The sequence below is a fragment of the Mugil cephalus genome, chromosome 8 (assembly GCF_022458985.1).
Source record: "Mugil cephalus isolate CIBA_MC_2020 chromosome 8, CIBA_Mcephalus_1.1, whole genome shotgun sequence".
NCBI classification, from domain to species: Eukaryota; Metazoa; Chordata; class Actinopteri; order Mugiliformes; family Mugilidae; genus Mugil; species Mugil cephalus.
In genome coordinates, this window is record NC_061777.1 from 25,460,904 (window position 1) to 25,486,457 (window position 25,554).

Below are 25,554 nucleotides of genomic sequence, written 5' to 3' on the forward strand. Positions count from 1 at the left end.
TTAATTGTTTTAATATACTTATTCAGATTCCTGAGTATTTATAGCGAGGTTGGACTAAACATAGCCCAAAATAAATAAAGCATCTCACAAAAAATGTTCCATTAATGCTTGACAAATCAAACTATTTGATGGTTTATGATTTTCTTAAAAAATATGACAAAAACTAAATAATAGAGGGTAGACTTTAAAGGTTTTGATGCATAAACTGTCCTCAAATTCTGGAATGACCATGTAGTGAATGAGTCTGTACCCCAATGAGGATCATCTTTTTTGAGTGCAGTGAGAGAGCAGAGAAATCCATTTAGTGTCCTCATGCCACTGACGCCAGTGACCCACATCAGAAGGATTAATTTCTCTCCACATCATAAACTAGACTGGATGCCAGTGAACGTTCCATCCATCAGACGCAGGCTGTGAATCTGTCACCACCAGGGCAATTCTAGGGTCAGGCCTTTAGGGATGCTTTAATTTCAAACTAGTGTGTCACAAAGGTATTATTTGTTTTTAAAAAATAAAGAAGTATGAAGGTCAATAAAGACAGACAACCCATCATTCTATCCCTATATCTCTCCTTCTGGACTGAACAGACCCTGAAGACAAAATGGGCTAGACACACCTATGTTCACCACTATTAACTTGACAGCTACAAACGAGCTTAAGTTCAGCCATCGTCATCGTATGACTAATTTCTACAATATAAACGTGCAAAAATATATTGCCAGAGGGGAACAGCAGTTAAAAACAGTATAAAAGCCAGTGGTTCCAGCCCTGAAGACGTCCAGTAACGCCAAAGCTGCCAAAATATCCCCCAAAGAAGAAGAGTTGCGGAAGTAGAAACACTCAGCTTCCGCTCGTACCCTCCAGCTTCGCTCGGATACAGCCACCTAGACCTGGTAGGGTGCAGTCCAGCTGCTCTAACTTTTTCCACTACGGCGTTATTTAAACTTTCGCAGGTTTTTGACCAGTTTCTAGTCCCCAGTGGTCCTCATACCTCCCTGCTCAAATGGAGCTCCGCATAGCTTTCCCTTCACCTTCAACGCAATGTGTGTTCTTCATGCATTAGCATACATTCGCAGAGCTAACCGTTTACTTTGTAAAAGTTAGTTAACTAATGCAATTTGAAAAACAAGCGCCATTATTCTTTAAGATGTATGTATGCAGACTGTCCAAAGACTTTTAATCCGGTTCGGATGGAAATATATGTCCATCCTGCTGAAAGAAAAAAAAACAAAAACTCTGAACTTGTTTCCCATGTTGAGCCCCTGCTTCCGAACCAAAACAAAGATTGCACCCGGTGTCAAACAATCACAGCCTAAAAGGTTAAATTGCTTCTTTTTTCATTCTTATTCCCCCCTATTCGGATGGCCGCAAGTGTCTTACAATATTATGAAAATATAAGAACAGAGCTTGTTGTTAAAGTAGTAGCAGTGACTGCCATGACACGTTAATGCATTAGGAACAGAAACTGGAGCCATGTGTAACTTTGTGCGATCTTGGCCATTTTATGTTACTACTGCCTGGATCCTCTTTCCCGATCAGTTGTGTCTGTACAGTTTTAACTGTCGAATATGCACATATTCATTGTTTTGCATGGGACATGTTAGAAGAGTAGAACTGAATTGTATTCGGCCCATACAGCCCAGGTTCAGTTTGGATACTGTGTAAAATGTAAATAAAAGCACAATGTGTGATTTGCAAATCACTTGAATTAGAATTACTTTGATAGTACTAACAGAATATACACAATTGCACAGCGACTGATACAAATATATATAATAGACATGTATGGGATGAACAAAACAATCATAATACAGGTCTGTACCAACAAAACACCACACAACTAAATAGCCTAAAAAGAAAAATAATAAACACAACAAACACATCATCATCATAATAATAAACCTACTGTAGACATTGTGGTTAAGGGTCTGCACTTAATGAAAGAAAAGTGTGTGTTTACAGTAGAGCTGCAGGACAACACCAACATTACAGAGTCTGGAATGCTTTTAAGAGAAAACTCCAAGCTTTCTGAGAATTCTCATTTGATTGCTGGACTGAGTATCTACTTTTAGGCAGGACATGATGTCTTGCAGCCATTGTGTGTGGGTGGCAGAGAAAAACCAAACTTTCTTCTCTGTGGTCAATCTAACCATCTCTATCAAATAAAGCGGTCAAGGGGTTTGGCTCCAATTTGACACTCAACAGCTGAGATAGTGTGAAAAAAAGATTTTCCTCCATTATCTGATCAGACTAGTACAGAGCCAGTACAGCACTGACTAACTAAAGGATACATAGGAAGGTAGTCTTGGTTTTTGAGATTGAATTGAAGTACGCAGTTATGCAGGCACATACAGAAGATGAGTATGTTAACCCAGGCATCCACTGATTGTCATCCATTGGCATCCATTTTATTTTGAGCTGATCTGAACTGATTTATGGGGATGTGTAGAGTCAAGCACCATGTTAAACAGATTTGAAATAAGACTTATCATTTAACGGTGTAAAGGATGTCAAAGTGTCACCTATAAACAAGTCCTTGAATTCCCTCACTGTGCTAGTTTTGGAAAGTCTCCTGTTGAAACATGGAGCCATGATTGAAAAGCGGTAGAGCCTGAAACAAATAAAAAAAACTTAGGCAGGGTGGACATTAGGGCTGCACCATTCAGGAAAAGATGTGTATCACTTAGAATTGAGGTCACGATTCTTTGGCACAATTTTTTTTTTTTTTACAAAAGGTTTATTGCAGTGATGAACTTTAAGAAAACAAAACAAAACATAAAACATTCAAATGGTCATTCAAGTGGAGTATCAAACATTGAGATTTCCTTAGAATGTGGAGCATACGTTTTTGGGAAATGGGAGCATTTGTTTGTGATGACGCTCGTGAAATAAAATGCTTAAGAATCATTGTGTTTCGAAATGAGATCACTTGTATGTATGAATCCAGATCGCCATTTTTTAATGATATATCGTGCAGCCCTAATGGACATCTTGATGGAGTTAATATGCCCCACAAGGGATTGTGTCAGGGGTGACCACTGTGTTAGTGTACGTTTAACCCGACTGAACAGCGTAATGACATTTTCGTTGAATAGGTCTTTGTATGTCGTGGTCACTATGACACCAAGGTACGATGGTGTGTTGTTTTGGACTTTAAAAGGCAATTTAGTCCAACAGGAGAAGTTTGATCCAAAACCAAATTTGTCCAGCACAGCGAACAGATAGACCCATTTGACCCAGTCAGATGCTTTTTCAGGATCCACAGACTAAACACACTCTGGGACATAATCAGGGGGAGAGTAGATAATATAGATTGTAGGGAGAACACCATCCAATCTGTGAACTAAAGCTTTGGCTAGAACTTTAACATCCATTTTCCAGAGGGAGATAGCTCCATAAGAGGTCCATTCAGTTGGGTCTCTATCTTCGTTTGGCCATGAGGGTAATACGGGCCCAAGGAAAGTGTGGGGATGTCAAGGGAAATTAAGAAAGTCAAGGCTTGTCTTATGTTATGATTCAGTCTGAAGTTCTGAGGTAAAAAGCTGGGTATAGAATTCCCTGCACGCTCCATTAATTTCCAACACATCTGTACTTATGCGGCCGTTTGGCAATCAAACTTGATCAACTAGTCATATGTCACATTTTATTTATAGCAACTGCTCGATACGGTGAGTGGTGAGTAAGTAATATCTAGCTTTAAGTTTGAGCTCTTTTTTGTGTAGAGGTCTTGAGTTGATCTAATTAACTGATTTGGTGAGTGAGGCTGGCACGCTCATTTCGTTTCATTGAGCAGTGTAGGTTATAATCTGCACACAGAGGTAAGTCTTAAGAGACATATCATATATTTGTGTTCAGCAAGAAAATTAGTTTTGACTCTGTATATTTGACAAAGTTATGAGGTTGAGTTAAATTGCCACTGTCTGATCCTATGAGGAAGATCCAGAAGGGACAACAACAAACTAACAGAGGCGTAGTCAGAGATGACAATACTCTGATTCCCCTGGTTCATTCATCTAACTATCTATGAAAAAATAATCAATTCTAGAATATGTATGATGGACATGTGAAAAGAAGGAGTACTCCTTTTTGTTGGTGTGCAAAAAACGCCACACATTAACTACAGTAACTAATATTAACTACAGTACAAAATGTCAAGAGAAGTCTCTGTAAGTATATAGGTAAAAAAAAAAACAAGGTGACCCAGATCTTATTTTCAGTCAGTGGAGTGCTCCAAACATGAAAGTTTCAGTCCCCCTAAGTTTTATGTGTGGAACAAGAAGCAAATCCTAGTCTTTAGGTCTTGGATACTCTTGGCTATTTTACAGTAGGACTGTGCAGGGTTCTTAAGGTGTTTACAAGAATCTTCAACAGGATGCCAGTGTAAATAGTTCAAGAATGGAGTTGCATGAGACCTCTCTGAAGTGTCATACTCTAGAGTGTAGACCAAGTCTGGTGTGTGTTCTCATTTGATGTTCTTCACTGTTTAGGTGCTGCTGAGGTCCCAACAGTCCAGCCAGCTTCAACTATCGTCCCCGTCAGCGCAGCAATGGATCACAGCGTTGCCCGTGAGGAGCCTGTAGGCAGAAGTCCCCCGAGTTCTGCTTCTAGGACACCTGTTGTTACCATGGGACAACCATCTCAGAGCCCTCAAAAGCCCAAACAAACAATTAATCCCTTCCACAATTCCCCCATAGTCAACAGTAGTGCATTTCTGTGCAGCAAAAGATTTGGAGCAGCATCTGGGAAACCACTACCCAGCTTGCTCCTTGGTACTCCCAGACTTCTCATTGCTCCACCCGTCAGAGACAGACTTGCTGCTGCTACCTCCGGGAGCTCAGAGAAACAGTCTCCCAGTTCAGGTTCTGTACAGGCAGCGACAGACGTAACAGCACAAGCAAGTCCTCTGGTTGTCAAGGTAAACATCTCCACTGTTTTACTTCTTTCAGATATTTTTTAAATCTTAATCCATAAACTGAGTTTTGTCTCCTGCTGACCAGTAACTAATGTAAGTAATCTTACATTATCTTGCTGCAACCAGGAACATTATCTTAATCCAGAATAGCTTTCCTATTTTAAATTTGTGGATGACAGCTTTGCACACTCTTGGTATATCAGCGTCATGAGGAAGCCACCTGGAATGGCTTCTTAAAGGCGTCCTGAGAGGCGTTGGGCTCTTGTTGGTTGCTCTGCCTTCACTCTGTGGACTTTGATTGATTGGTGAGGCCACATGATCTGATGCAGCACTCCATCACTATTTGACCCTTCTTGATCAAATAAGCCTTACTTGGTCTGGAGGTGTGTTTGCGATTCTTTTTTCTGATGATAAAGAAACCAAAGATCCTACTAATCTCAATCCAGATGGGATGGCTTGTCTCTGCAGAATGCTGTGGTAGCTATACATTCAATTTTGGCGAAATCAGCAACAGTGTCGCCAGCAAAGCACCCTCACACTATCACGCCTCCAAGTCCAGGCCTCCCCAAAAAGAAGTTAACAAAATCATGGTGGAATGCACTACACATTTAAATTAAATTGTTTCTTGCCTTCTCCTTCCTCGTTTATTAAAAAAAATGAACACTCCAAAGCCAGCTGGAAAGAAGACGCCAAAGTTGGCCCAGACTGACACGTTGAAGCCTGGGCCGCCTCCTGATACAGGGCTTCATCCAAGCCAGAAAGGCCCAGAGAGCAGCGCTGTGACCACCTCAGCCAAACCCCAAGCTGGTTAGTCAACGCCTTGATTTTAGCTTGATTTATTACTGTGAATAAAACTTCATTTGTGCTGTTTATCCGATTTATATCAGCAGATTTGCCTCTGTATTTCTTGTTATCTTTTCATTGTGTATCAGTTTTATCCCTCAGTAATCAAACTTTGTTTGTTTCACCTTTGTTCTTTCTCTAGCTGTGAAGAGAAAGAAGAGGAAAATGGGAATGTACAACCTGGTCCCCAAAAAAAAGGCCAAGGTCCTCAAACAGCAGGAGAAGGCAGGTTGATTATTACAACTCCTAACAGCTGACTGACAGAAACACAGAAAAGGCTTGTTAATGTCTCAAACAGTATTTTGGGTTTTAAACAATATTGGTTTTGTCAGTTAAGTCCAAAGCCTACAGATAGTGATGGGAGAAAAAAATGACCTGCTTACAGTCCAATCAGACTGTGCAAATAGTTGTTAAAAGCCCTAAATCGACGCCAGCATTTAAAAACTTGGTAGTTTTTCTCTCAAAAGATTTCACATGAATTCTTTCAAGAGAACACTGACTCTCAACACCTTTTTACAGTGTTTTTATACAGTAAAATGTAGTTTTATTTCATAAATGATAATACTATATACAAGTGACCATGGATTTTCTTCCCCTTAAAAATAAAAACTTTCCTTTAAAAACTGCATATTTTCTTTACTTGTGTTATCAGTTTGAGTAAATCAGGAAGTAATGACAACCAATGTTTTTCTTTTTCAAGCCGAAAGAGGAGCCTGGAAACAATGTGGAAAAGAACCTAGCCACAGCAGATGAGGAACCAGTGATACCACCACCGGAGACTGTGAAGGCTGGAGAACAAACCAGAAATGAATCACTGGGGGAAGAGGTGGGGTCTGGTGAAGGTGGCCCTATTGAATACACAGAGCTGGCTTTGGACTGCCTGGACCTGAAAGCCCAGGAGGATCTGCTCTCACCACCCCTGTCAGGTAGCAGACACACAAGTTTTAAAGTTTTTTAAAATTTCTAAAGCTACTTGGATGAAATGTCTTCAAGAAAAACAAGTCCAGTTGCCCTTGTTTCAGCATTGTATTTTGGATGTTTAATGTCAACATTCAAACACTAAATATTTTCACAACAACTTGATAATCTAGAGTGAATACACTGTGGTTAAACTGATCACCATGATTCATTGAGTCCAGCTCTATACAACAGTTTAGTAGTTGATCCTGACTTCCTACCCCCCCAGCTAATGATAGCTCTTCATGTTTCCCCTTTTGATTGATGAAGGTAGACTGCTGCCACCTGCTGGTATCAGAAGCTATTTCCTGTTACACAGGTGCAGAAATGAAATGTGTCATCTGGCCATTGACTGTAGTCTTTGCAGTTTTTGTTCAACTGCCATATTTGGTCCAGACATCACAGTTGACCTTCGTTGCTGGTAGTTCTTTGATGTGACATTTGATGTGTCCGTACCATGTGATAGTGACATGATGGGATGTGTGTGCAGGTGCTGCAGCAGATGCTGCGGTGACTGAGACGGACCTGGCTGAGGAGTTACCACTGTGCTGCTGTCGTATGGAAACGCCTAACACTGGAGGGAGCCTTTCTGCAGTGGATCAGACCTGCATGGCCGTGGAGAGCACAGATGGAATGGTACAGACTATGAACTCAGTTTTTTTAAGACTTTATTTATCTGTATTTAATAAATGGCCCATTGAAGTAATTACAAAGCAAATACAAGTGTACATGTTGTGAAGTGAAACAGAAAAACAAGTTGTCAGATGGTCTGTCTTGGTTTCAAATCTGCAGAATTGGAATCTTGTTGTTTTTAATGCTGCATTTTTTTTGTGCGTTTTTCTTACCAGCTGAATCGTTGCCAAAGAAAAGTGATGAAGCAGGAAATGATGCGACCCTCCAACACAGTGCATCTGCTGGTTCTGTGTGAGGACCACCGGGCTGGCATGGTAAAACACCAGTGCTGCCCCGGCTGTGGAATCTTCTGTAGGGCGGTGAGTGGGTACACTGGCCCTGTAGACTGAAGCCTGACACCACTATAGGACAGGGGTTAAAAACCCAAAGTCTATTCATAATATCCTTAGACTGTTTTTTTTGTTTTTGTTTTTTTAATGTCTGCTGTTTCCTACACCCCCTGATTGGAAGTCTTGCTGCCGTGTCAGAAGACTGATTTCACATTACAAATCTTACAAGACGATGCATTTCCATCTGAGGGGAATCCAAAGCATGACAGAAGCTCCAACTCAATGTTGGAGTGATCAGTGAAAAAATTATTTTTTGTTTTAAGTAAAATACTTTTGAAGCCAAAATGACTATACATAAATTGATAATGAATTAATTTGAATTGCGATTGTTTGAATCAAAATCAAATCAGTTCAGGAAGTCTTTAGTTTTATGTGGCCCTACATCACCTCTCTGATAAGTTGCTAAGATACTACTAAGCTACTAAGATTTCAAGATTAATTCATTACTCATCTTTTTGTTCACATTTCAATAGTAATGAAATAAATGGCCATGGACTGTACCTGATTTGTAATATTCTGTCTGTCCTAGTAGGATTACCAGAAAGTGCACCTCACTAAATACAGCCACACATTTAAATAAAGTGAATATTTAGTTATTCTGACATGAATGAATGAGTGAATAACACACATGACATCAGTTCTGAATGTCCACCCTGTCAAGAAGAACACAGGGCTTGAAATGATTGAATGTGAACACTTGGAATATTTAAATATGGCATTTCTTAACCTGACTACAGGGCACCTTCATGGAGTGCAGGCCATATGGAAACATCTCCCACCGCTTTCACCGTGACTGTGCCTCCATTCTGAAGGACTGCAGGTTTTGCCCGCACTGTGGAGAGGATGCCACGGGGGCAAAGGAGGTCACAGTGCCGAAAGCTGATACGCTGCCCTCGGTGCCCAGATCAAACCCTGGACCGGTACTCCCTGCTGTTCCCACTGTGGCCACCCTGCCCTCGATGCCAACCATGCCAACCGTGTCTGCGGTTCCACAGATGCTCAGAGCGAAGAAGACCAGCGAGCCGCACAGGGGCAGAGATGAGAGCCCAACTAGGTAACACAGAGTTTTAAAAAGAATAGACTCTAAACCCCTATGTAAGGAACATTCTCATTTTTTATTACAATCTGTGTCTCCTTGTTTTCTTCCTCCAGCGTAAAGAGTGAGGCGGTGTGTGCTGCAGATACACTTCCTAAAGAGTCACTGGAGAGCATCCTGATGGCTCTGGATGATGAAAAGTAAGGTTAACCATGAAATGACATCTGTTTGCCAAAAAAACTGCATTACATTTGATATAAATAATGAAGACATGTTTTCGGTTGTAGTCTAAAACCAAAGAAAGTGAAATACCCCACCAGGCAGCTGTACATCTCTGCAAAGCAAGGAGATCTCCAGAAGGTCATTCATCTTCTAGGTAAAATATAGGTCATCTGACAAAAATCTCTTGTTTGCTTCTGTGCATCTGAGTAAGACCAACCCTTGTACATTACAGTTGATGGGAAGGATCCTAACTTTTTGATGGAGGGCCAGAACAAACGCACCCCACTCCATGCAGCAGCTGCTGAGGGTCACCAGGAGATCTGCCACATGCTGGTGCAGGTGAGGAGACGATTGCCTCTGGACAGGCTGCAGCAAAAGGCCTTTATTTATAGATAGGAATGATCAATCCTGAAAGGTTAAAAAATATTAGGGCAACTAATTGTTTAAAGGCATTTTATCAACCTTCTTAACTTGGAGTGTTTTCCAAATTGCTGCAATTTTCAAGACAACAAATGCGTTGTTAAACTGAAAGTTTTTTCTGATGACACAGATACCATAGTGAACTCTAAGGCTTGCTTATCCTGTGACAGTCATTTAGTTGTGAACAAATTCTACTCCACGGCGTTAAGATGAGTCGGTCGCTTTTATTCTTGTAACTGTAACTGTCACCACATGCAGCCGCGTCCAAATGATCTAATAAAGAAAGTCGCCACAAACAATTTGTAGACGGGCAGAATTTCCAGTTGACCAGCTATCATTAACTGTAACTACTCGTTTAACTGCAGTGCCCAGACATTTTGCGGTTGTTGTGTGTATCACTGACGCTGCATGTGCACACACAGGCTGGAGCCAACCTGGACATGGTGGATGAGGAGCAGAGGACGCCACTGATGGCAGCCTGTGAAAACAACCATCCGGACACAGTGAAGTACCTGCTCAGAGCTGGAGCAGCCATCGGCCAAAAGGTGGGTCAGCACATACTCAGGTCAACTTGTCCCACCAGCCTGATGTGTGTCAAATTCTCCATCCATGGCTCAGTCTGACCTCACTGTGTCGACCACTGCCACACTCAGATATTCTGTAGTGCTGTTTGATATTACTTGTTAAAACCTTAAACCAGGAACATTGTATTTGATCAAGTTGCAGCGCACATGCTAAAAAACACTGTTTAGATTAACAGACACCTTATGGACAGTTGAATACATCAGCATGACATGTCTAAGCTACACAAAAATTCAATTTTAAGTTCAAAAGATGTCAGTGCAATAACACTGTGTGGCTGCAGACTGTAAATGGTGACAAGGTAACGTATTATTGACCTCACTCTTCTGCAGTAGTCGTGCAAAGGTCTTGAACATTGTTGTAACTTGTCTTAAGCTGCTCCATTTTCAGACAGACATTGGTCATGCACACATGAGAGGTGGAATACATCACATTGTAAAAGATGGGGCAAAGCCTGCAAGAACTGTTGCCCTGGATTGTTTAGAAGATAAGTCAGGAATTGTTCCTTTCATCCATTTTCATGCATCACTCCAGCAACAGGCTAAGCAAGGAAGGTCAGATGTCCCTCTCCTCAGCAAATCACTCCAGTTCCTCTTGAGGTATCCAAATCCATTGGTCTGTTTGAATAAACGCTCCATGGACATAGCCAACTGCACAATGAAGTTTGCAGACAGGGCTATGATTCATTGCTAAATCCATTGCATTTAGTCATTTGAGCCAACAACACTGATTCTAGCATCTTAGATTAGAGAACTGTGTGCTAGAGACCAGCATTAAGAATATGCAGAGAGCTTATAAGCATGGGATTACTCTTGTTGGAAGAGGTAGGTACAGAATATTTACTAAATATTCTAATATAATATTACATATATTCTATTATTTTTATTCTATTATTTAGGAACTATTTTACTACACTATATCCCTCCTAATGTGCTGTTTCACCTACAAACTCATGTGGTGTCCAGAAGCCAATGAAACGATCTTCTTTTGGACAACAGTGCAGTGTTGTTGAATGTCCCTCATGTTGTCATCCCAGGATATCATGGGTTTCACCTGTCTGCATCTGGCAGCTAAACTGGGCCATTACGATGTAGTCCATCTCCTGCTCTCCAAGGCATCCAAATACATTAACTGCCAGGTAATAACACCCACACAGTCTCATTTGCTAACAGCTCATGTGGCGTAGATAAGAAGTCTTTGTGGTAGACCTCAGCCTGTGTCTGTGCAGGATGAGGGTGGTTGGACTCCCATCACCTGGGCCATTGAGTACAAACACACGGAGCTGGTCTATCTGCTGCTAGCCAGAGGGGCAGATGTTAACATCAGAGACAAGGTCAGTGCACACAACACACTGTTTTGGTTTAACTGCTGTTCCGCACACATGCACTCTTTAACAGAACACTCCGACGACAAAAGGCCCACACAGCATGAGTGTACCTCTTAGCACTGCAGGACGAGGAGACGAACGTCTCTCGTTTCCTCTTTTATTCTTCCTGCATGCAGAAGTGCTGATTGTTGCACATCGATGGGATATTTTGTAACAGTTAAAATTAGACATACTTTTTAGGACCACAAATATACTGTTTTTTCATTGTGTCAAACATCATTGGCTCTCGTCAGAGTTTTGTCAACTCAGCGTGTTCCAGTGCGGAGAAATGGAAGTGACCAAAGTGACCAAAAGATCAAAGTTTGTTCAAAGTTCACAAATGGGTCCTTGAATCTGGGAGCATTTTTATTTCATTTGTCTGGACTTTGAACATAAATGAAATATAGCTCAGACCAGGAATAAAAAAAAGTAGTAACAAATAAAAACATGTAATCTCTATACAGCTCTGTGCAGGTTACAAATAATACCACATCGCTAGGGTGCAGAGTACAACGAGCTGCAGTAAATAGTCTTATAGTTAACTTTGTAGACTGTATACAGTGCATTTGATGGTTAGGTTCAGTATCTGTGTGTGTACTTGTCTTTGTACTGTATGTTCGGTGTGCTTAGACTAATATTTGATGGTGAGAAAACTGAGCTGGAGGCAGTTGGGTGATGCTGTTTTGTTACCTGCCCTGCGACACGCTCCCTACTACTACTTTTGATGATTTTTCGTAGCACAAACAGAGATGGTTTTTAGCCATTAAATTTGTATCAAACTTTGAAATTCTGTCGCTGCACAGCAAATTGTTTGAATTGTCATTCATGTCTACCTACTCTCTACCTTCTCAATACTGATAGCAGGGACTTGATAACGTGTCTTATCAGCGTACCTAACACAATAGGTCGTCATACAATCTGAGCTGTGTGTGGAAAGCTTGTACTGTTGTCAGCACTGACGTTTGATCTGCTCCTCGTTCAGGAAGAGAATGTCTGCCTGCACTGGGCGGCTCTGTCAGGCTGTGAGGACATCGCCCAGGCTCTGCTGGATGCACGATGTGACCTCAGCGCCATCAATGTCCACGGAGACTCACCGCTTCATGTTGCCGTCCGAGAGAACCACCTGGAGTGTGTGATGTGAGTTTAAAACAACGGTGGCTCTGGTTCCACTGACCTTTAGATGCATTTTTCTGTTTGAGCAAAGCAAAAATCCCTGTTGGGCTCTGTGCCTCAGTTCCCTTGCACATGCACTGATGGTGCTCTTAAAGCTCTCAAAGCAGTAAAAGATTTTAGAAGCACAAATGGGTGCAGTCGGCTCATTCAGATAAGTAGAGGACACACAGAAAAGATGACCGATTTATGATGCATCCTGGAAAACAAGCTTATCTGCATCATGTGTAAAATCTAATGAATCATTGACACAAGTGTCTTTTACAAGAAAGGACTAATAAATAAAAAAATATGGTACATGAATTAGTGCCAGCAGCAGACCTTGCCTCTGTGTACTACAGACATGAATGTGTACTACTTTGCTTTGCTTATTCTGGTATTGGACTCACCAAGAAATTCTTGAAAGACTGGTTAAATTAAGATAAACATAGTTAAAAGTCAAGCTTATCCTGCAGGGTATTATAATGTTTCTTAAAATGGGTAGAAGGACCAGTAGTCGGCCATGGGATTAGACCAAATATAGAAACCAAAAGGTATTCGGAAAACGAATTAGATCACATAATCTAGTTGTGGGTCTAATTGTCCAGTCAGTCCCTCATTCTGACAAAACACCAGCGCTTGTTCAGGGTCTTCACATTGGTGCACAACGAACTGTAGCAATTGGTTAGATGAAGGGTCTAAAAATAGAAGATGTTCCTTGTACTGTTTTATTGTTTTCAAGCGCTTAATTTCAAGGCAGGTAGACCTTCACATCTTATCCACAAGTTTTTTTTTTTTTTTTATGGCCTGTTGGGGAACTCAGACAAAACTCACATGACTGACGGCTTGTTAATGACGCATGGGTCACAGGAGTCAAGGCGTGAGGAGTGGTGAGACTGGGGGAGACAGAAAGTTTATAGCTCATGGTCAAAGACAGTTCCTATAGGCTCTGTTCAGATCTGGTTATTTGAGCAAACTGCCAGTGTGTGAAGCAGGTACTAGTTGGGACACACCCATATCTAAATGATCCTAGCTCAGACAACATTTGGAGGTTGTCCCGCGTGTGACAACACTTCCTGGGTCACATTAAAGACCACCTACTTAGAAGGGGAGCACTGGCATCCGATCCAGTCCAATCACAACTGATGGCTGCATTTGTCTGCATTCCTTTGATGGTGTTACCACCAGGCTGCTGGGTCTGAGCGATGAAGCCCATGCTTAAGTGCAAAAAACTGCAGTTCATGGAGTGGCCACTTGAGGCTGTCTGCAAAAGAGAGCAAATCCCCATAAACTCCCATGTTAAAAAAAATGTTTACAGCCTTGTCCAAAAAACGATTTTGGTCTCAGTAGTTTATTTCACTATTGTGAAATGAACTGTACCGGGGGTGAATTTATTTTCTAACTCATTTGTTTATTTTCTATTAAGGTTTAAAATTCTGCATAATTAAGGGCGTTCCCACTTTGAGCTAACAACGAGTTGGGTGGGCAGGTCTAGGCTGCTTTAGCTCAGCCCAACACAACCCCCATGTCCATATTTGGAGTATCTAAGTGTGGGTGGAGTACAGCTCATCCAACATGGCGTCTTCATTTTCAAGGTTCAGAATCCAATGGATGATGTCATGATGGGTTTGTCCATAGTATATACAGTCAGTGGTTAACACACAATGTGTCTGGATCACATTAAAACCTCCTACACAACAGGGGTGATCCTGCATCAGTGGAGTTTTGCCTTATTCATTTAGAAAAAAAAGTTTACACTTACATTTACACACTTTTTAAGCACTTTTAGTTGCAAGACTTCCATATTACTCATTCTATTGTGTAACCTTTATTCCAGGCCAGTCAGTAAACGTTAAAGTAAACAGTGTCCGTCTGCAGGTTGTTCCTGTCTCGTGGAGCCGATGTCAGTCAGAGGAACAGGGAGGGAGACACAGCTCTGGACTGCTGTGCCTGCGGCTCCAAGGTGTGGACAGCCCTCAGCACCAACAAGAAGCTGACTGACGCCAGGAGGGGACGGGACTGTCTTGGAGATAAAGTACTGTGCAGGTTAGAAGGCAGTATTGGATGTATAAAGCTGCTTTATGTCTGATTTGTATTCCTGTTGTCTGCTCTAATGTCTGTTTGGATGATCCACATCAGGACAGTTCCTCTGGGGTTTGATAGATTTATACCTTCCCTGCACAGAATCTGTCATTCTATCAAAAAAAAAAAATCCTGCAGCTCCTCTTGAAACGTTGCACAGTGTTGACGTAAACTGGACATCGCTAAACTTGCTGTCCAAAATCGATGTTTTTTTTTTTATTTTAAAGACTTGGTTGTTTGTCATTGAGATGAGTACAGCCAAAATGAGGGCTCAACATGTTTTTTTGTTTTTTTTAAATCTTAAAGCTTTCTTTTAAAATCTAATAAACAAAAAGGAAGAATGCAACAACTTAAGCAATCTCCCTTGTCTGAAAAAAGAGGGAGCAAGGACAAAAAACATGCCAGCAGCATCCCCTGCTGACAGGATGAGTGAGCAGCACAAAGCGAAAGGCAAACCCACACAGTTAAAATTGTACACAAACAGAAATGTGAAAATAGCGAAATAGTATAAAAGGGAAAAGAGTGTGTTGTTTATACACTAAGTACCCGTGCACTGAAGCTGTTTATGTACATGAAAAACAAGATATGAGATAAGTGCTGAGCTGCAGACCTGTTGAGAGGAGTATTTTGTCCTCTGAACAGAGTCAGGCTGGCTGTTCTACTTCTGTTCTTTATGCTTAACCAGCCCAAATACATCATGACCCCTTTAATATCACGTCAAACGTTTTCCACAGCAATTTCTTCTATTTGAATAGCTGAAAGTTTGCACCTTTTGGCTGCAAGATTATTTATTTTCCTGATGTAATGCATTTCTTTTCAAACTGCACATACTTCAATTGTGTTTCAATTTTTTTTTCCGTTCCTAAGGGACATTTCTCGAGGGTACGAAACTGTTCCAATCACCTGTGTTAATGGAGTGGACAGCGAGCCGTGTCCTGAAAACTTTAAATACATACCAGACAGCTGTGTCACGTCCCCGCTCAACATTGACAAGGACATCACTCACTTACAGGTGAGACTGGAGCTCTGTAAAGTCTACATGGTTTTCTCTTTCTGTCTTCCACTGAGACTGTGATATTACTTTAGGTGACATTAAAAATAATATAGCAAGAAGTAGAATCAGCAAAATGTCGTAATGTCCATCTTCTAATAGCTCATTGTTTGTGTCACTCAGCACTGCAGCTGTACAGACGACTGCTCGTCCAGCAGCTGCATGTGTGGTCAGCTCAGTCTGCGATGTTGGTATGACAGCGTAAGTTCACACACATCCCAGTCTTACTGTTGTCACTCACATAATACCTTTAAGTCATAATACAGTAGGTCTGAACGAAAACCAGTTAAGAACTTAACCCTCATCTAAAAGTTTAAATTTGCAAGATATTTTGGGTCAGTGGGCCCCTTGAATAGAATGAGCTCCTGGTTGGAAGACCCCATACAAATGGCAAACAAAACTGGAGCACGTTCACCCAGTGTCTGCCAATTAAATCCTAAGTTTTGACACTAATCACTTCCACATCAAATGAATGTCCAGTATTTAATAATTCATTAGAGATTTGGATGTGCCTGTGAAAGGAAGGAATCTATCCTCTTGGTTTCATCACTCTGCAGTATATGGAAGTTTAAACGGATCCATAAAAAGGCTGATAATTACCTTTGTTTCTAGGTGAATTTTTGATATAGTGTTAAGTTCAGTGACCCAACGCACTGCACTTCCTGTGACTAATCCAAAATAAAAGTCAGCTGATGTTCAGTTTGCATGAACAGTAATCTTGGAAACCAACAGCTACTCTACATTTGCCCAGGTTCTTATTCAGATATCTGTGTAGGTTTTACGTTGTGGAGACTTAATACTTACTTCTTTCATGTTTTTAGTCATGTATACTAGTGCGAATATGTAAATATTCCAGTTTGTTTGAGCTCAGTTTTAAATAGCTGTCTGTCAGATGTGTTGAAAGGATGTGGGTTTTAATCAGTGATGTAAGATGCCTCATTGTGTGTGTACATGTGTGCAGGAGGGTCGATTACCACTTGACTTCTGTCAGCGGGAGCCGCCAGTGTTGTTTGAGTGTAACCATGCCTGCTCCTGCTGGAGGACCTGCAGGAACCGAGTGGTCCAGAACGGACTGAGGTGACCGTTCTGTTGTTTAAGATGCTATGTCGTTTATAATATTTACAAAATCAACTGGTGCCAGGTTTCCTCCCACCTCCACAGACATGCTCGTTAGGCTGATTGGTGACCCTAAATTGACCCTAGGTGTGCGTGTGAGTGTGAATGGTTGTATGTGGCTGTGTTAGCCCTGCGGTAGACTAGTGACCTGTCCAGGGTGGACCCCGCCTATCGTCCAGTGACAGCTGGGATAGTCTCCAGCATCCCCTGCAACCCTAGTGAGGATTAAGCGGTACGGAAGATGAAATGAAATGAGATGAGATGAGATGAGATGAGCTGATACCAGGACGACTGCACTTGAGTTTCTTGAGGATTCTTCAGTTCTAAAAGAATGGTGGGGGGAGCTCTGGTTGAAATAGGAACATCTGTGGATAAAACATGACCTGGATGCCAGAACCTTCACAGGCGTGATGTTTTTACGGTTTTGGCACTGACTTCCCAGAGGTGACAGTGTTCATGCATTAGCCATGGCTGGAGGGCAGCTGTTATATCCCAAGGTAGTGGAGACAGGGCACAGTTTTATCTTTCTGGAAAAGGACTAGCTCTCCGAGTTGTTGTTCTTCCATGAAATAAATGTCTTGAATATAACCAGTAGGATGTTGCTGCTGTATAAGATAATGGCCTTGTTTTTGTTTGTTTCAGAACCAGGCTGCAGCTCTTTAGGACACACAAGATGGGCTGGGGAGTGAGGGCGACACAGGATATCCCTCAAGGAACATTCATTTGCGAGTGAGGACTGACTCTCATAATAGAAGCGACTAAATTCAGTGTTTTACAGCATCAAATATTGAACAGCTCCGTCCCCCATCTCCTACTGCTTCCACAGGTATGTCGGGGAGATTATCACTGATGCAGAGGCCAACAAAAGAGAGAATGACTCTTTCCTCTTCACTCTCGACAATAAGGTAATTGATTGAGTTTACATGAATTTGTGAGAAATCCTTAGGCAGCTTAGGGGTCAGTAGTGAGAATTAATTGCACAGGCAAAGGTGACGTACTGTCTAGCCCAGTTGTTTCTGTTGTTCCTGTTGTTTCTGTTTCACTTACACGCCCTGGCAGCACCATGTTGACACCAGGGCACGTGGTTATTAAATATTTTAGACCACCCCTGAGAATCCCGCTCAAAGTTAGATGCACTTAGTTATTTATGAAGCAGATCACTGATTTTCAGCAAGGAGAAGGGCTTTTATAGTCCACGGGGCTTTTTTGTAGAACGCACTGGGTTGGACTTGTGTGCCAGATCTCGAGTAATTCAGACTTATTTCAAAGCTACGGCATTTGCAAAACTGCATTTGCATTTACTAACTAGAACACCGAATGAAAACTGGGATAATTTTTGTAGATGTTTTAGACACTAAAAAACACCCAGACTTGCTCAGTTTGTGGATTTTCATGACAGGTGAGCTTTGAAAAAAGGTGAGGTGAAAAAGTTCTGCACAGGATGCACCTGTGTTTCCTCCTCTCTTCCTGTCAGCACGGCGAGGATGGGATAAAACGTATGGAGTCCTGCTTAATAGTTTTTGTCCCCTTTAGAATTTTCAATTTAATTCTACAAAAGAACAGATAAAGAAGGGCAGACTGACTTGGCCATTCCTAGTTGTGGCCTTAATCTGATAGAAATGTTGTGGAAGGACCTGAGGCAAACAGTTCACGTGAAGAAAACCTCCAATAAGGGCTAAAAGACACAGCAGACAGCTGATCAGCAGTTACCAGAAATGTTTAGTTGCTGTTACTGCTGCACTGAATAGAAGGTGTATAAATGTTACATTCTGACAGGCAGAAATAGGTTTAAGCAGAATATTCAGAATGAAAGCACCCCGTGTGACTGATTCTTTTTGTCATCCCCTGGTGCAGGTTGGGGACATCCACTGTATTGATGCAAGACTCTTTGGCAACATCGGCCGCTTCATCAACCATCTGTGCGAGCCCAACCTGCTGGCTGTGAAGGTGTTCACCATGCACCAGGACCTCCGCTTCCCCCGGGTAGCCTTCTTCTCCAGCAGACCCATCAAAGCTGGAGACCAGATTGGGTGAGTGGTGGAAAAACATCAGGTCTGTGTGATGTCATTAAAATGCAGATGACATGATAAACTCTTTCCTCTTCAGGTTTGATTATGGCGACCACTACTGGAGGGTGAAGAGCAAGTACTTCAGTTGCCAGTGTGGCTCCGTCAAGTGTCGTCACTCAGCTACTTCCAGATAGAAACTCACCTCATCAGAAACACTGCCTCGCTAACCACATAAACGCTATGATTAAACCTGTGATTAGGCTGTAAACTGTAATGAGATGTCAAACTGTAATGAGATTTTTCCAATATTCACCTAATTTTTATTTTTTAAGCAGCAAATGATAAATGTGCACATGATCTTCTATATTTACTGTAAACACCGAGTGAGGTTACTCTTCTGGAATAGTCGGTTCAGTTTAGCCAGCTTTACAGTCAGGTTAAAACATTTTTAACTAATTTGTGGATAATTATGTAAATTCCAAAGTGGAATAATGACACATTTTGGTAGTCGATCTTTTCTGTGAACGTGTTTATTTTTTGTTTTCGTTTTTTTTTTTTTTTTTTTTTACCACACATCTACTGAGCAATTAAATGCCTTTTTAAAGCATCGTTACATCCTTTTAGTGTCTGTGGTATTAGACCTTTAAGTTAATAGAAGCTTAACTCATGTTTTGTGATGAGATGTGGCTCACGGTGTGTAATGGACGGGGTTGAATTTTGAGCTCTATTCAGGCCAAACTGGGTTAACCGTTCTCTTTGTAGCACTGGCTTGGTCAAGTAATTCAGCTGAAAGTGTGGGTGTGTCCTGCTGCGGGATGGCTACGGGCATGTGTGCATGTGCACCAGGTAATTTTTGTGTTCAAACATGTAGATTCCTGCTGTTTATGTGGATGTTCAATGGCTGTGCAACCACCTACTGAAGCTGCGGCCTCTTTCAACAAGGGAATGCTCCCAATCAACAATAGTTCAGGAATAGTTTGAGAAACAGAGCAATGAAGTTCCCTGGATTTCAATCCAACTGATCTTTTGTGGGATGTTCTGGACAAATGAATCTGATCAATGGAGGTTCAACCAAAGACTAGGAGGATCAGCTGCCAACGTCTTGGGGCTGGATATCACAGAATGACTTAAAATAAGTCATGCTAAAGAGGTATACATGTTATTACCAACATGAATGACAGTCTACAACAAATAAGAAGTCAAGAAATTCCACCAGTCAACTTTTCACTCCTGTGACAGGTGACCTATCGGGCCAGTCAAAACCCTATGGGTGGGGACTTTATGTGGTGAGATAGTTCCAAAAAAGTGTTGAATAAGGTCAGCTTGACTTGTAGAATTTCTTGAAGACGTAGGTAGTTATACACGTCATCTGAGCGGCGTGAAGTGGAATTTGTTACCAACAAAATCGCTGTGACTGGTTGTAGGACTGTCACCAACTCATGTCCTGATAACAATTACCCACACCAGGCCGGCTTGAAAACAAATGCAGTCTAACAGAAGAGTCCTACACTAAATCATAGTTTCAAAAAAAAATGATGGGATACAATATTGATTCAAAATAACCAGACCAGGCCACTCTTTCCTCTAGTTCCCTACAACTACCGCTCCCTGATAAACAGAGTCTGGGGGCTGCTTTGAGAGGGAGCTGGTAATGGGTCAGCCCTCTCCTGGCTCGGTCAGGAAAAACAACAATCCCTCCCCCTCCTATAACCCTGTCCAACCATTCTGGGGTGGTCCTTAGCCCCTGTTCCCTTTGGAGTAGTATATGTGTACCTGTATTCATACAAACCATCACTGTTATAACACTAATATATTAATAGCACACTTTCATGTCATGCCATACATGTCATACATTATTTTAGTTTCATGTAATATCCCATGTTTTGTAGAAATTGTGTAATGATGTTGTCCCTGTCCTTTAAATGCTGCTTGTGACAGAGAGCTGTTGCTTGAGGCTGTGGTTTGTAGTAGCCTACCATTCAGTTGTTGCATTCCTATTATTATCAGTGGGATAGGGCTAAATAACAGTAATACTTTCAATTCAATCCAGTTTAACATCACAACACCTCAAACTACATTCTCCAAAATGCATCCAGTTACATTACCACCTATCTGAGGCTGGTTAAACATCAGCTGAACATGGACATGAGGATTCAGAGCGGGGCTGCTGTATTAGAATGCTTTCTCTAGTGTTCCTAATGTTTTGGCAAACGAATGTACAATGAAATACTTAACATGCTCTTATTTTAAAAATAATGACGGAAGTCTCTCCTCATGCTGTAACTTGATACCGGAGTCTCTCTCTCTCTCTCTCTCTCCCTCTCTCTCTCTCTATCCTCCCTGTTGCTATGGAAACAGGGCCGGTCCAGGTGGAGCCTCTGGCTGGCGTCTTGTCGGGTCACGTGTGGGTCTGTGGACGGGGAACATCGGAGGAAAAGTGTCTCCACGGCGAGTTCGTGGAAACGAGCAGCTCTGCCGCGATTTCTACTCAAAGAAACCGTGGAGTGCTACGTGATTCTTCTTCTTCCTCTTTTTTTAGTTTCATGCAAGCTTTGATTTGTTTCTGTTTGTTCTCCTTCCGTGGGGCTCGGCTCTTCAGAGAGGAGTCGATTAACTGGCAGGGATCTTTGGGGAAGGGGATGCTGGTGATGCTGCTGCTGTCTGTGGACGGTCTCGGGTGGAGGATATGTCTTGACTCCTCACTGTGAGCGATTCTGTTCTCTGTGCCGCAGTCTTCTGCATCAAAGTGGCAATTTCTTATTTTCATTTCGTCCCATTCTTTGGATTATTTTTCTTGTTTGGAGGCGCGCATCCTTTGGACTTGCAGCACTGACGCCCGTGTGTGCAGCCCCAACCCCCCCTGAGGACCGGGGCTAGACGACCGGAGGGGGACCACCCACGAAAATGATGTATCATGGAGGAGTGAGACGGTGCAAACTTTGAGCAACAATTTGACGCCGGGGACAGAGACGGCATGGGACCCACCAGACCGGCGTGGATGACAGAGCCTCTTCTCGTTTGGTTGTGAATGTTTGACTCCTGCGGTCGCGGCAGACTCGCGCACCCAAAGGACCTGCTGGGGGACAGGGCGACAGTGTGCGTTGTGATGCTTCTTCCCCACAGTCTCTTTCCCGGTGTCAGTTTTGGTTTCTCCAGCAAGATCCGCGCTATCCCAGAATGGCTCGCTTTGAAGACGAACTGTCCAGCCGCTATGGAGGCGGCTGTCCAGCGGGGCCGGCCAGAGGGGCCAGCCGACAGCCGGGGCCTCCCGGGGGCCCGAGGGTGTACAAGCAGACGATGGCCCAGAGAGCCAGGACCATGGCTATCTACAACCCCATCCCAGTCAAGCAGAACTGCCTCACCGTCAACCGCTCTCTGTTCATCTTCAGCGAGGATAACATCATACGGAAATATGCCAAAAAGATCACCGAATGGCCATATCCTTACACCCCAGCCTACCCCGTAGACAAGCCCTGCAATCCAGTCACACCATTGCGCCGAACTCCGCCTAAAAATAAGACAAATTAAGCTTCCTCGCTCGCGGTAGAAACAAATATCCAGAAAACGATACATCGGTCGTCCTGCAATTACACTGAAGGCCATACTCTTTAATGCTGCACTCATAAACCATGCAGAAAAATATTTTTTTAGATAAAAAAACTAATAAATAACTCATATCTTGACAAGTTTAGTTTTAGAAAAGCGTCCCTACACAAGTTGACAGGCAAAGGGACCTTAAAGATTTAATTTAATTTTTTAAAAGGAGTTTGGCGTTATTTCATCAATTTATCGAACTTGAATCGTTTATGTTTGGGAGACTTGAGTACGAAACGTGTTTAGTGTTTGATTACAGTTCAGAAATATGTTTAATGTAAAGTCTGCTAGTTTCCTTGTTGAACTGTCTTACCCTCCTAGACATTCCTGCCCTTAAGTGGCTGCGAGCTGCCTTTGTGTCCCTGACGTTTCCTCGGAAAGGCTGCTGTTCTGCAGAGGGTGCTGTCCATGGTGCTGAACTCCCAGCAATCTGCATGGGTGTGACGCCGTGCAAACCAGCCTGTAGCTTGTGAAACGCAGCTCTTTATGGAGGTTTAAAGCAGCCGCGGGGGCCTTTTTAATAGATACAGCTTGCAGTGCCACCTGTTGTGCAGATTCTCACCTGTGCAGATTTCGGCTACTTCCTGAGGAAGAATTCACCTCCCAGTGTTTTCATTCACGTTTGAATCATTGGCTGGCAACTCCTTGTGCTGAACCAAACCTTCATCAAGCTGTGATGTCGCAATGCTGAGCCTTTTATTCTGATGCAGAGCATTCATGGCAGGCGCTGCAGGATGATGCATTGTGGCCCCCCGAGCAGCTGGAGGCCAGCGACTGGAGGCCATTGGCAGCTCCATCTCCTGAGGTTCTCCTGACTGAGCTGGAACAGTCCCCAGGGGATGTCGGGGTGGTGGTGGTGCCTAATGATACAAACAGCGTGCAGTGTGCAGTTTCTTGATATAAGACATTAGACTAAGACAGACTGGTAGGTGATTGCTGTTTCTTTATCTGATAGGTAAAGAGGTGTTTGATATTTTTTTCTGTAAATCACTGAGGAATGTATGAGAATCCAACAGTGTAGTTTAGGATTACAAGGTTTTAATGGTGCATTAAGTTACTTGTCGCTGCTTTCTAACAGTTCCAGTGGTTTTGGAGCTTTCCATAGTCTAAAAGAAAAACCCAGCCCTGGAGACACTATCAGGGTTTCACAGCCTGGGCTCACGGCTTAAAATTTTTAACAGGAAGTCTGCATTATAAATCAAGGCTGGTGACAGAAAAAGGCATTAATGAGGCAACGCAGGGGCTGGAGGGGACAGGATGCTGTAATGAAACATGATAAGTAGATGCATTATGGGACATGTTCCTGATGTTGGCTCTAAAAGTCATCTTTATTATGTGGTTAAGAGCTAAATTCGCTTTATTTACCTCCATACTGTATACAGAAGCAGGCTAGACATTGTCACTGCATAGTCATGTGGCAATTAGTGCACCACGAATCAACAGTCTCACTGTTTTATACCAGCTGGAAATTGCGCCATTGTGTGTCAAGCAAATGAGCTCAGAGGTCAATAATAATCCAGAATTTTTTGGAAACCTCCCTGAAACTATTACCAAATAAATAAATAAATAACAAATATTATAATTGCTATAATTTCAATTTTGGTGTAGTTTATATTGACATTTGAATTTATTTTAAATAAAATAAATTAAAATGGGAACTTTCATATATTTTATATTCAGGTTCAAATTTCTTGGAAACTTCAAAGTAAATAAATAAATAAGTAAATAAATACAAGTGGTACAAGAAGAGTAGTACAGTAAATTTTGATATTGCGTATATTCATGTTTAAAAAAAAATATCTTAAACAAATCTTATTTAGCAGCATTTCCTTAAATAACAAACAAAAGTTCTCACTGAACTCAGGCTGCTGTAAACACATTTCATGTCAAGAAACCCCTTGGACTCAACAGTTTTACCCAATTTCCTGCCAAATAGAATCACACTGGCTTAGTGTGGATCATTTTCTTGCTGATCCGGTATTAGTTCATCTCCTCAGGACATCCAGTGGGTAATACTACCAGTATGACTTTCTTAAACATGTATCAGAATACAACTGTGGAGCTTTTCCACCAGCTGCTTTCAATTGCTATGTGGGACTCACTGTCTATGTTCTGCTCTGCCTGTCTTATGACTCTCTTTTCAGTGATTTGTCCAGCTTTGGTAAAACTCTCTCCATTCACTTTGTTTATGAGATGTCCCACAGCTGCCACTAGGATGCACTGATGCATGCCAGAAAATCTTTTAGTTAAATTTGACGGCAGGTTCGGGTGCAGAATATGTGTTTCCAGTAGTTTGTAGTGTTGTAGTTTGTGTGTCTTGTGTTTCTGTTGATTCCTTTTTTCCTCAAAACTTTCCTTAACACCCGCACTCCATTTGAGTACATGATCCTGGCCACCATTATAGCCAACTGCATCGTGCTGGCCTTGGAGCAACACCTACCGGCCTCAGACAAAACCCCGATGTCAGAGCGTTTGGTGAGTACGACTGCTGCCTGTTTTTTTAAGAAGAATAAAAAAACGCACACTGCTTGTTGTCAGGCTGCAGACTCTGTACCTCCTGCTGTCTGTCAGTTATAGACTTCTACACAGCTTAATCCAGTCCTCCCTATTTTCTGTTCATGTTCTCATGCATTTGAACCATTCAGTGTGCATTAATTAAGCTAAATACTGAAATGTTTGCAGCACTATAGACTGTTTACTGATAATAATTGTAAATGCAAAGCAGTGTTCCATTTTTCATGCCACTGGTGTCAGCTGGGGTCTCTCCTCATCAGCGCCGCATGTTCATCTGAAACCTGCAGAGCTGCCTTTGATCCCCCTGTGTATCATTACCTCAGGTTACCCCTGCTGAGTTTGCTCCCCCACCTCTCCCTCTCTTGTTAAATCTTTCCATTAAAGAAGCGAGTGCTGTGAGCCCTTCTGTCCAATCAAAGAGCTGCTGGGGGCAGGGGCAGGGCTGTTTTAAGAATGAAATGTCACTCTCTGAGGCAAGGAGCCTCACAGCTGCCCGCTTTCATTGATCCACTCTGTGAGATGGGGCTAAAACCCCTGTTTGACAGACACACCACAGAGTTCATCATGATCAGATGTGCCACCAGCCCCGCTCAATATATGGCTTACATCGATCCGCCATAACATTAAGACCTCTGACAGCTGAAGGGAATGGCGCTGATTATCTCTCATTATCATTACA

The 25,554-nt window shown here is 42.2% G+C and overlaps 2 protein-coding genes across 20 annotated transcripts in view; both read left to right on the plus strand.

The window, feature by feature from the left end:
* The first annotated feature begins 775 nt into the window (after positions 1–775).
* Positions 776–19,374, plus strand: ehmt1a (euchromatic histone-lysine N-methyltransferase 1a). Its single transcript, XM_047592848.1, has 23 exons — positions 776–893; positions 4,488–4,915; positions 5,584–5,719; positions 5,898–5,980; positions 6,456–6,681; positions 7,203–7,348; positions 7,561–7,704; positions 8,472–8,788; positions 8,887–8,970; positions 9,058–9,146; positions 9,225–9,331; positions 9,835–9,957; positions 11,031–11,132; positions 11,223–11,327; positions 12,343–12,497; positions 14,388–14,555; positions 15,459–15,603; positions 15,766–15,843; positions 16,604–16,719; positions 17,401–17,487; positions 17,585–17,663; positions 18,613–18,788; positions 18,865–19,374. The coding sequence occupies exons 2-23, from the start codon at positions 4,547–4,549 to the stop codon at positions 18,959–18,961; spliced, it is 3,132 nt and encodes a 1,043-aa protein (XP_047448804.1). The 5' UTR covers positions 776–893; positions 4,488–4,546; the 3' UTR covers positions 18,962–19,374.
* A 1,791-nt stretch (positions 19,375–21,165) lies between these two features.
* cacna1ba (calcium channel, voltage-dependent, N type, alpha 1B subunit, a) overlaps positions 21,166–25,554 on the plus strand; it is a 114,053-nt gene continuing 109,664 nt past the window's right edge. For all 19 annotated transcript variants that reach the window (XM_047592015.1, XM_047592016.1, XM_047592018.1 and 16 more), the window contains exons 1-2: positions 21,166–22,204; positions 24,731–24,836. In XM_047592015.1, coding sequence (XP_047447971.1) covers positions 21,945–22,204; positions 24,731–24,836 — 366 coding nt within the window. In that variant the 5' untranslated portion in view covers positions 21,166–21,944. The remainder of the gene's footprint in view (positions 22,205–24,730; positions 24,837–25,554) is intronic.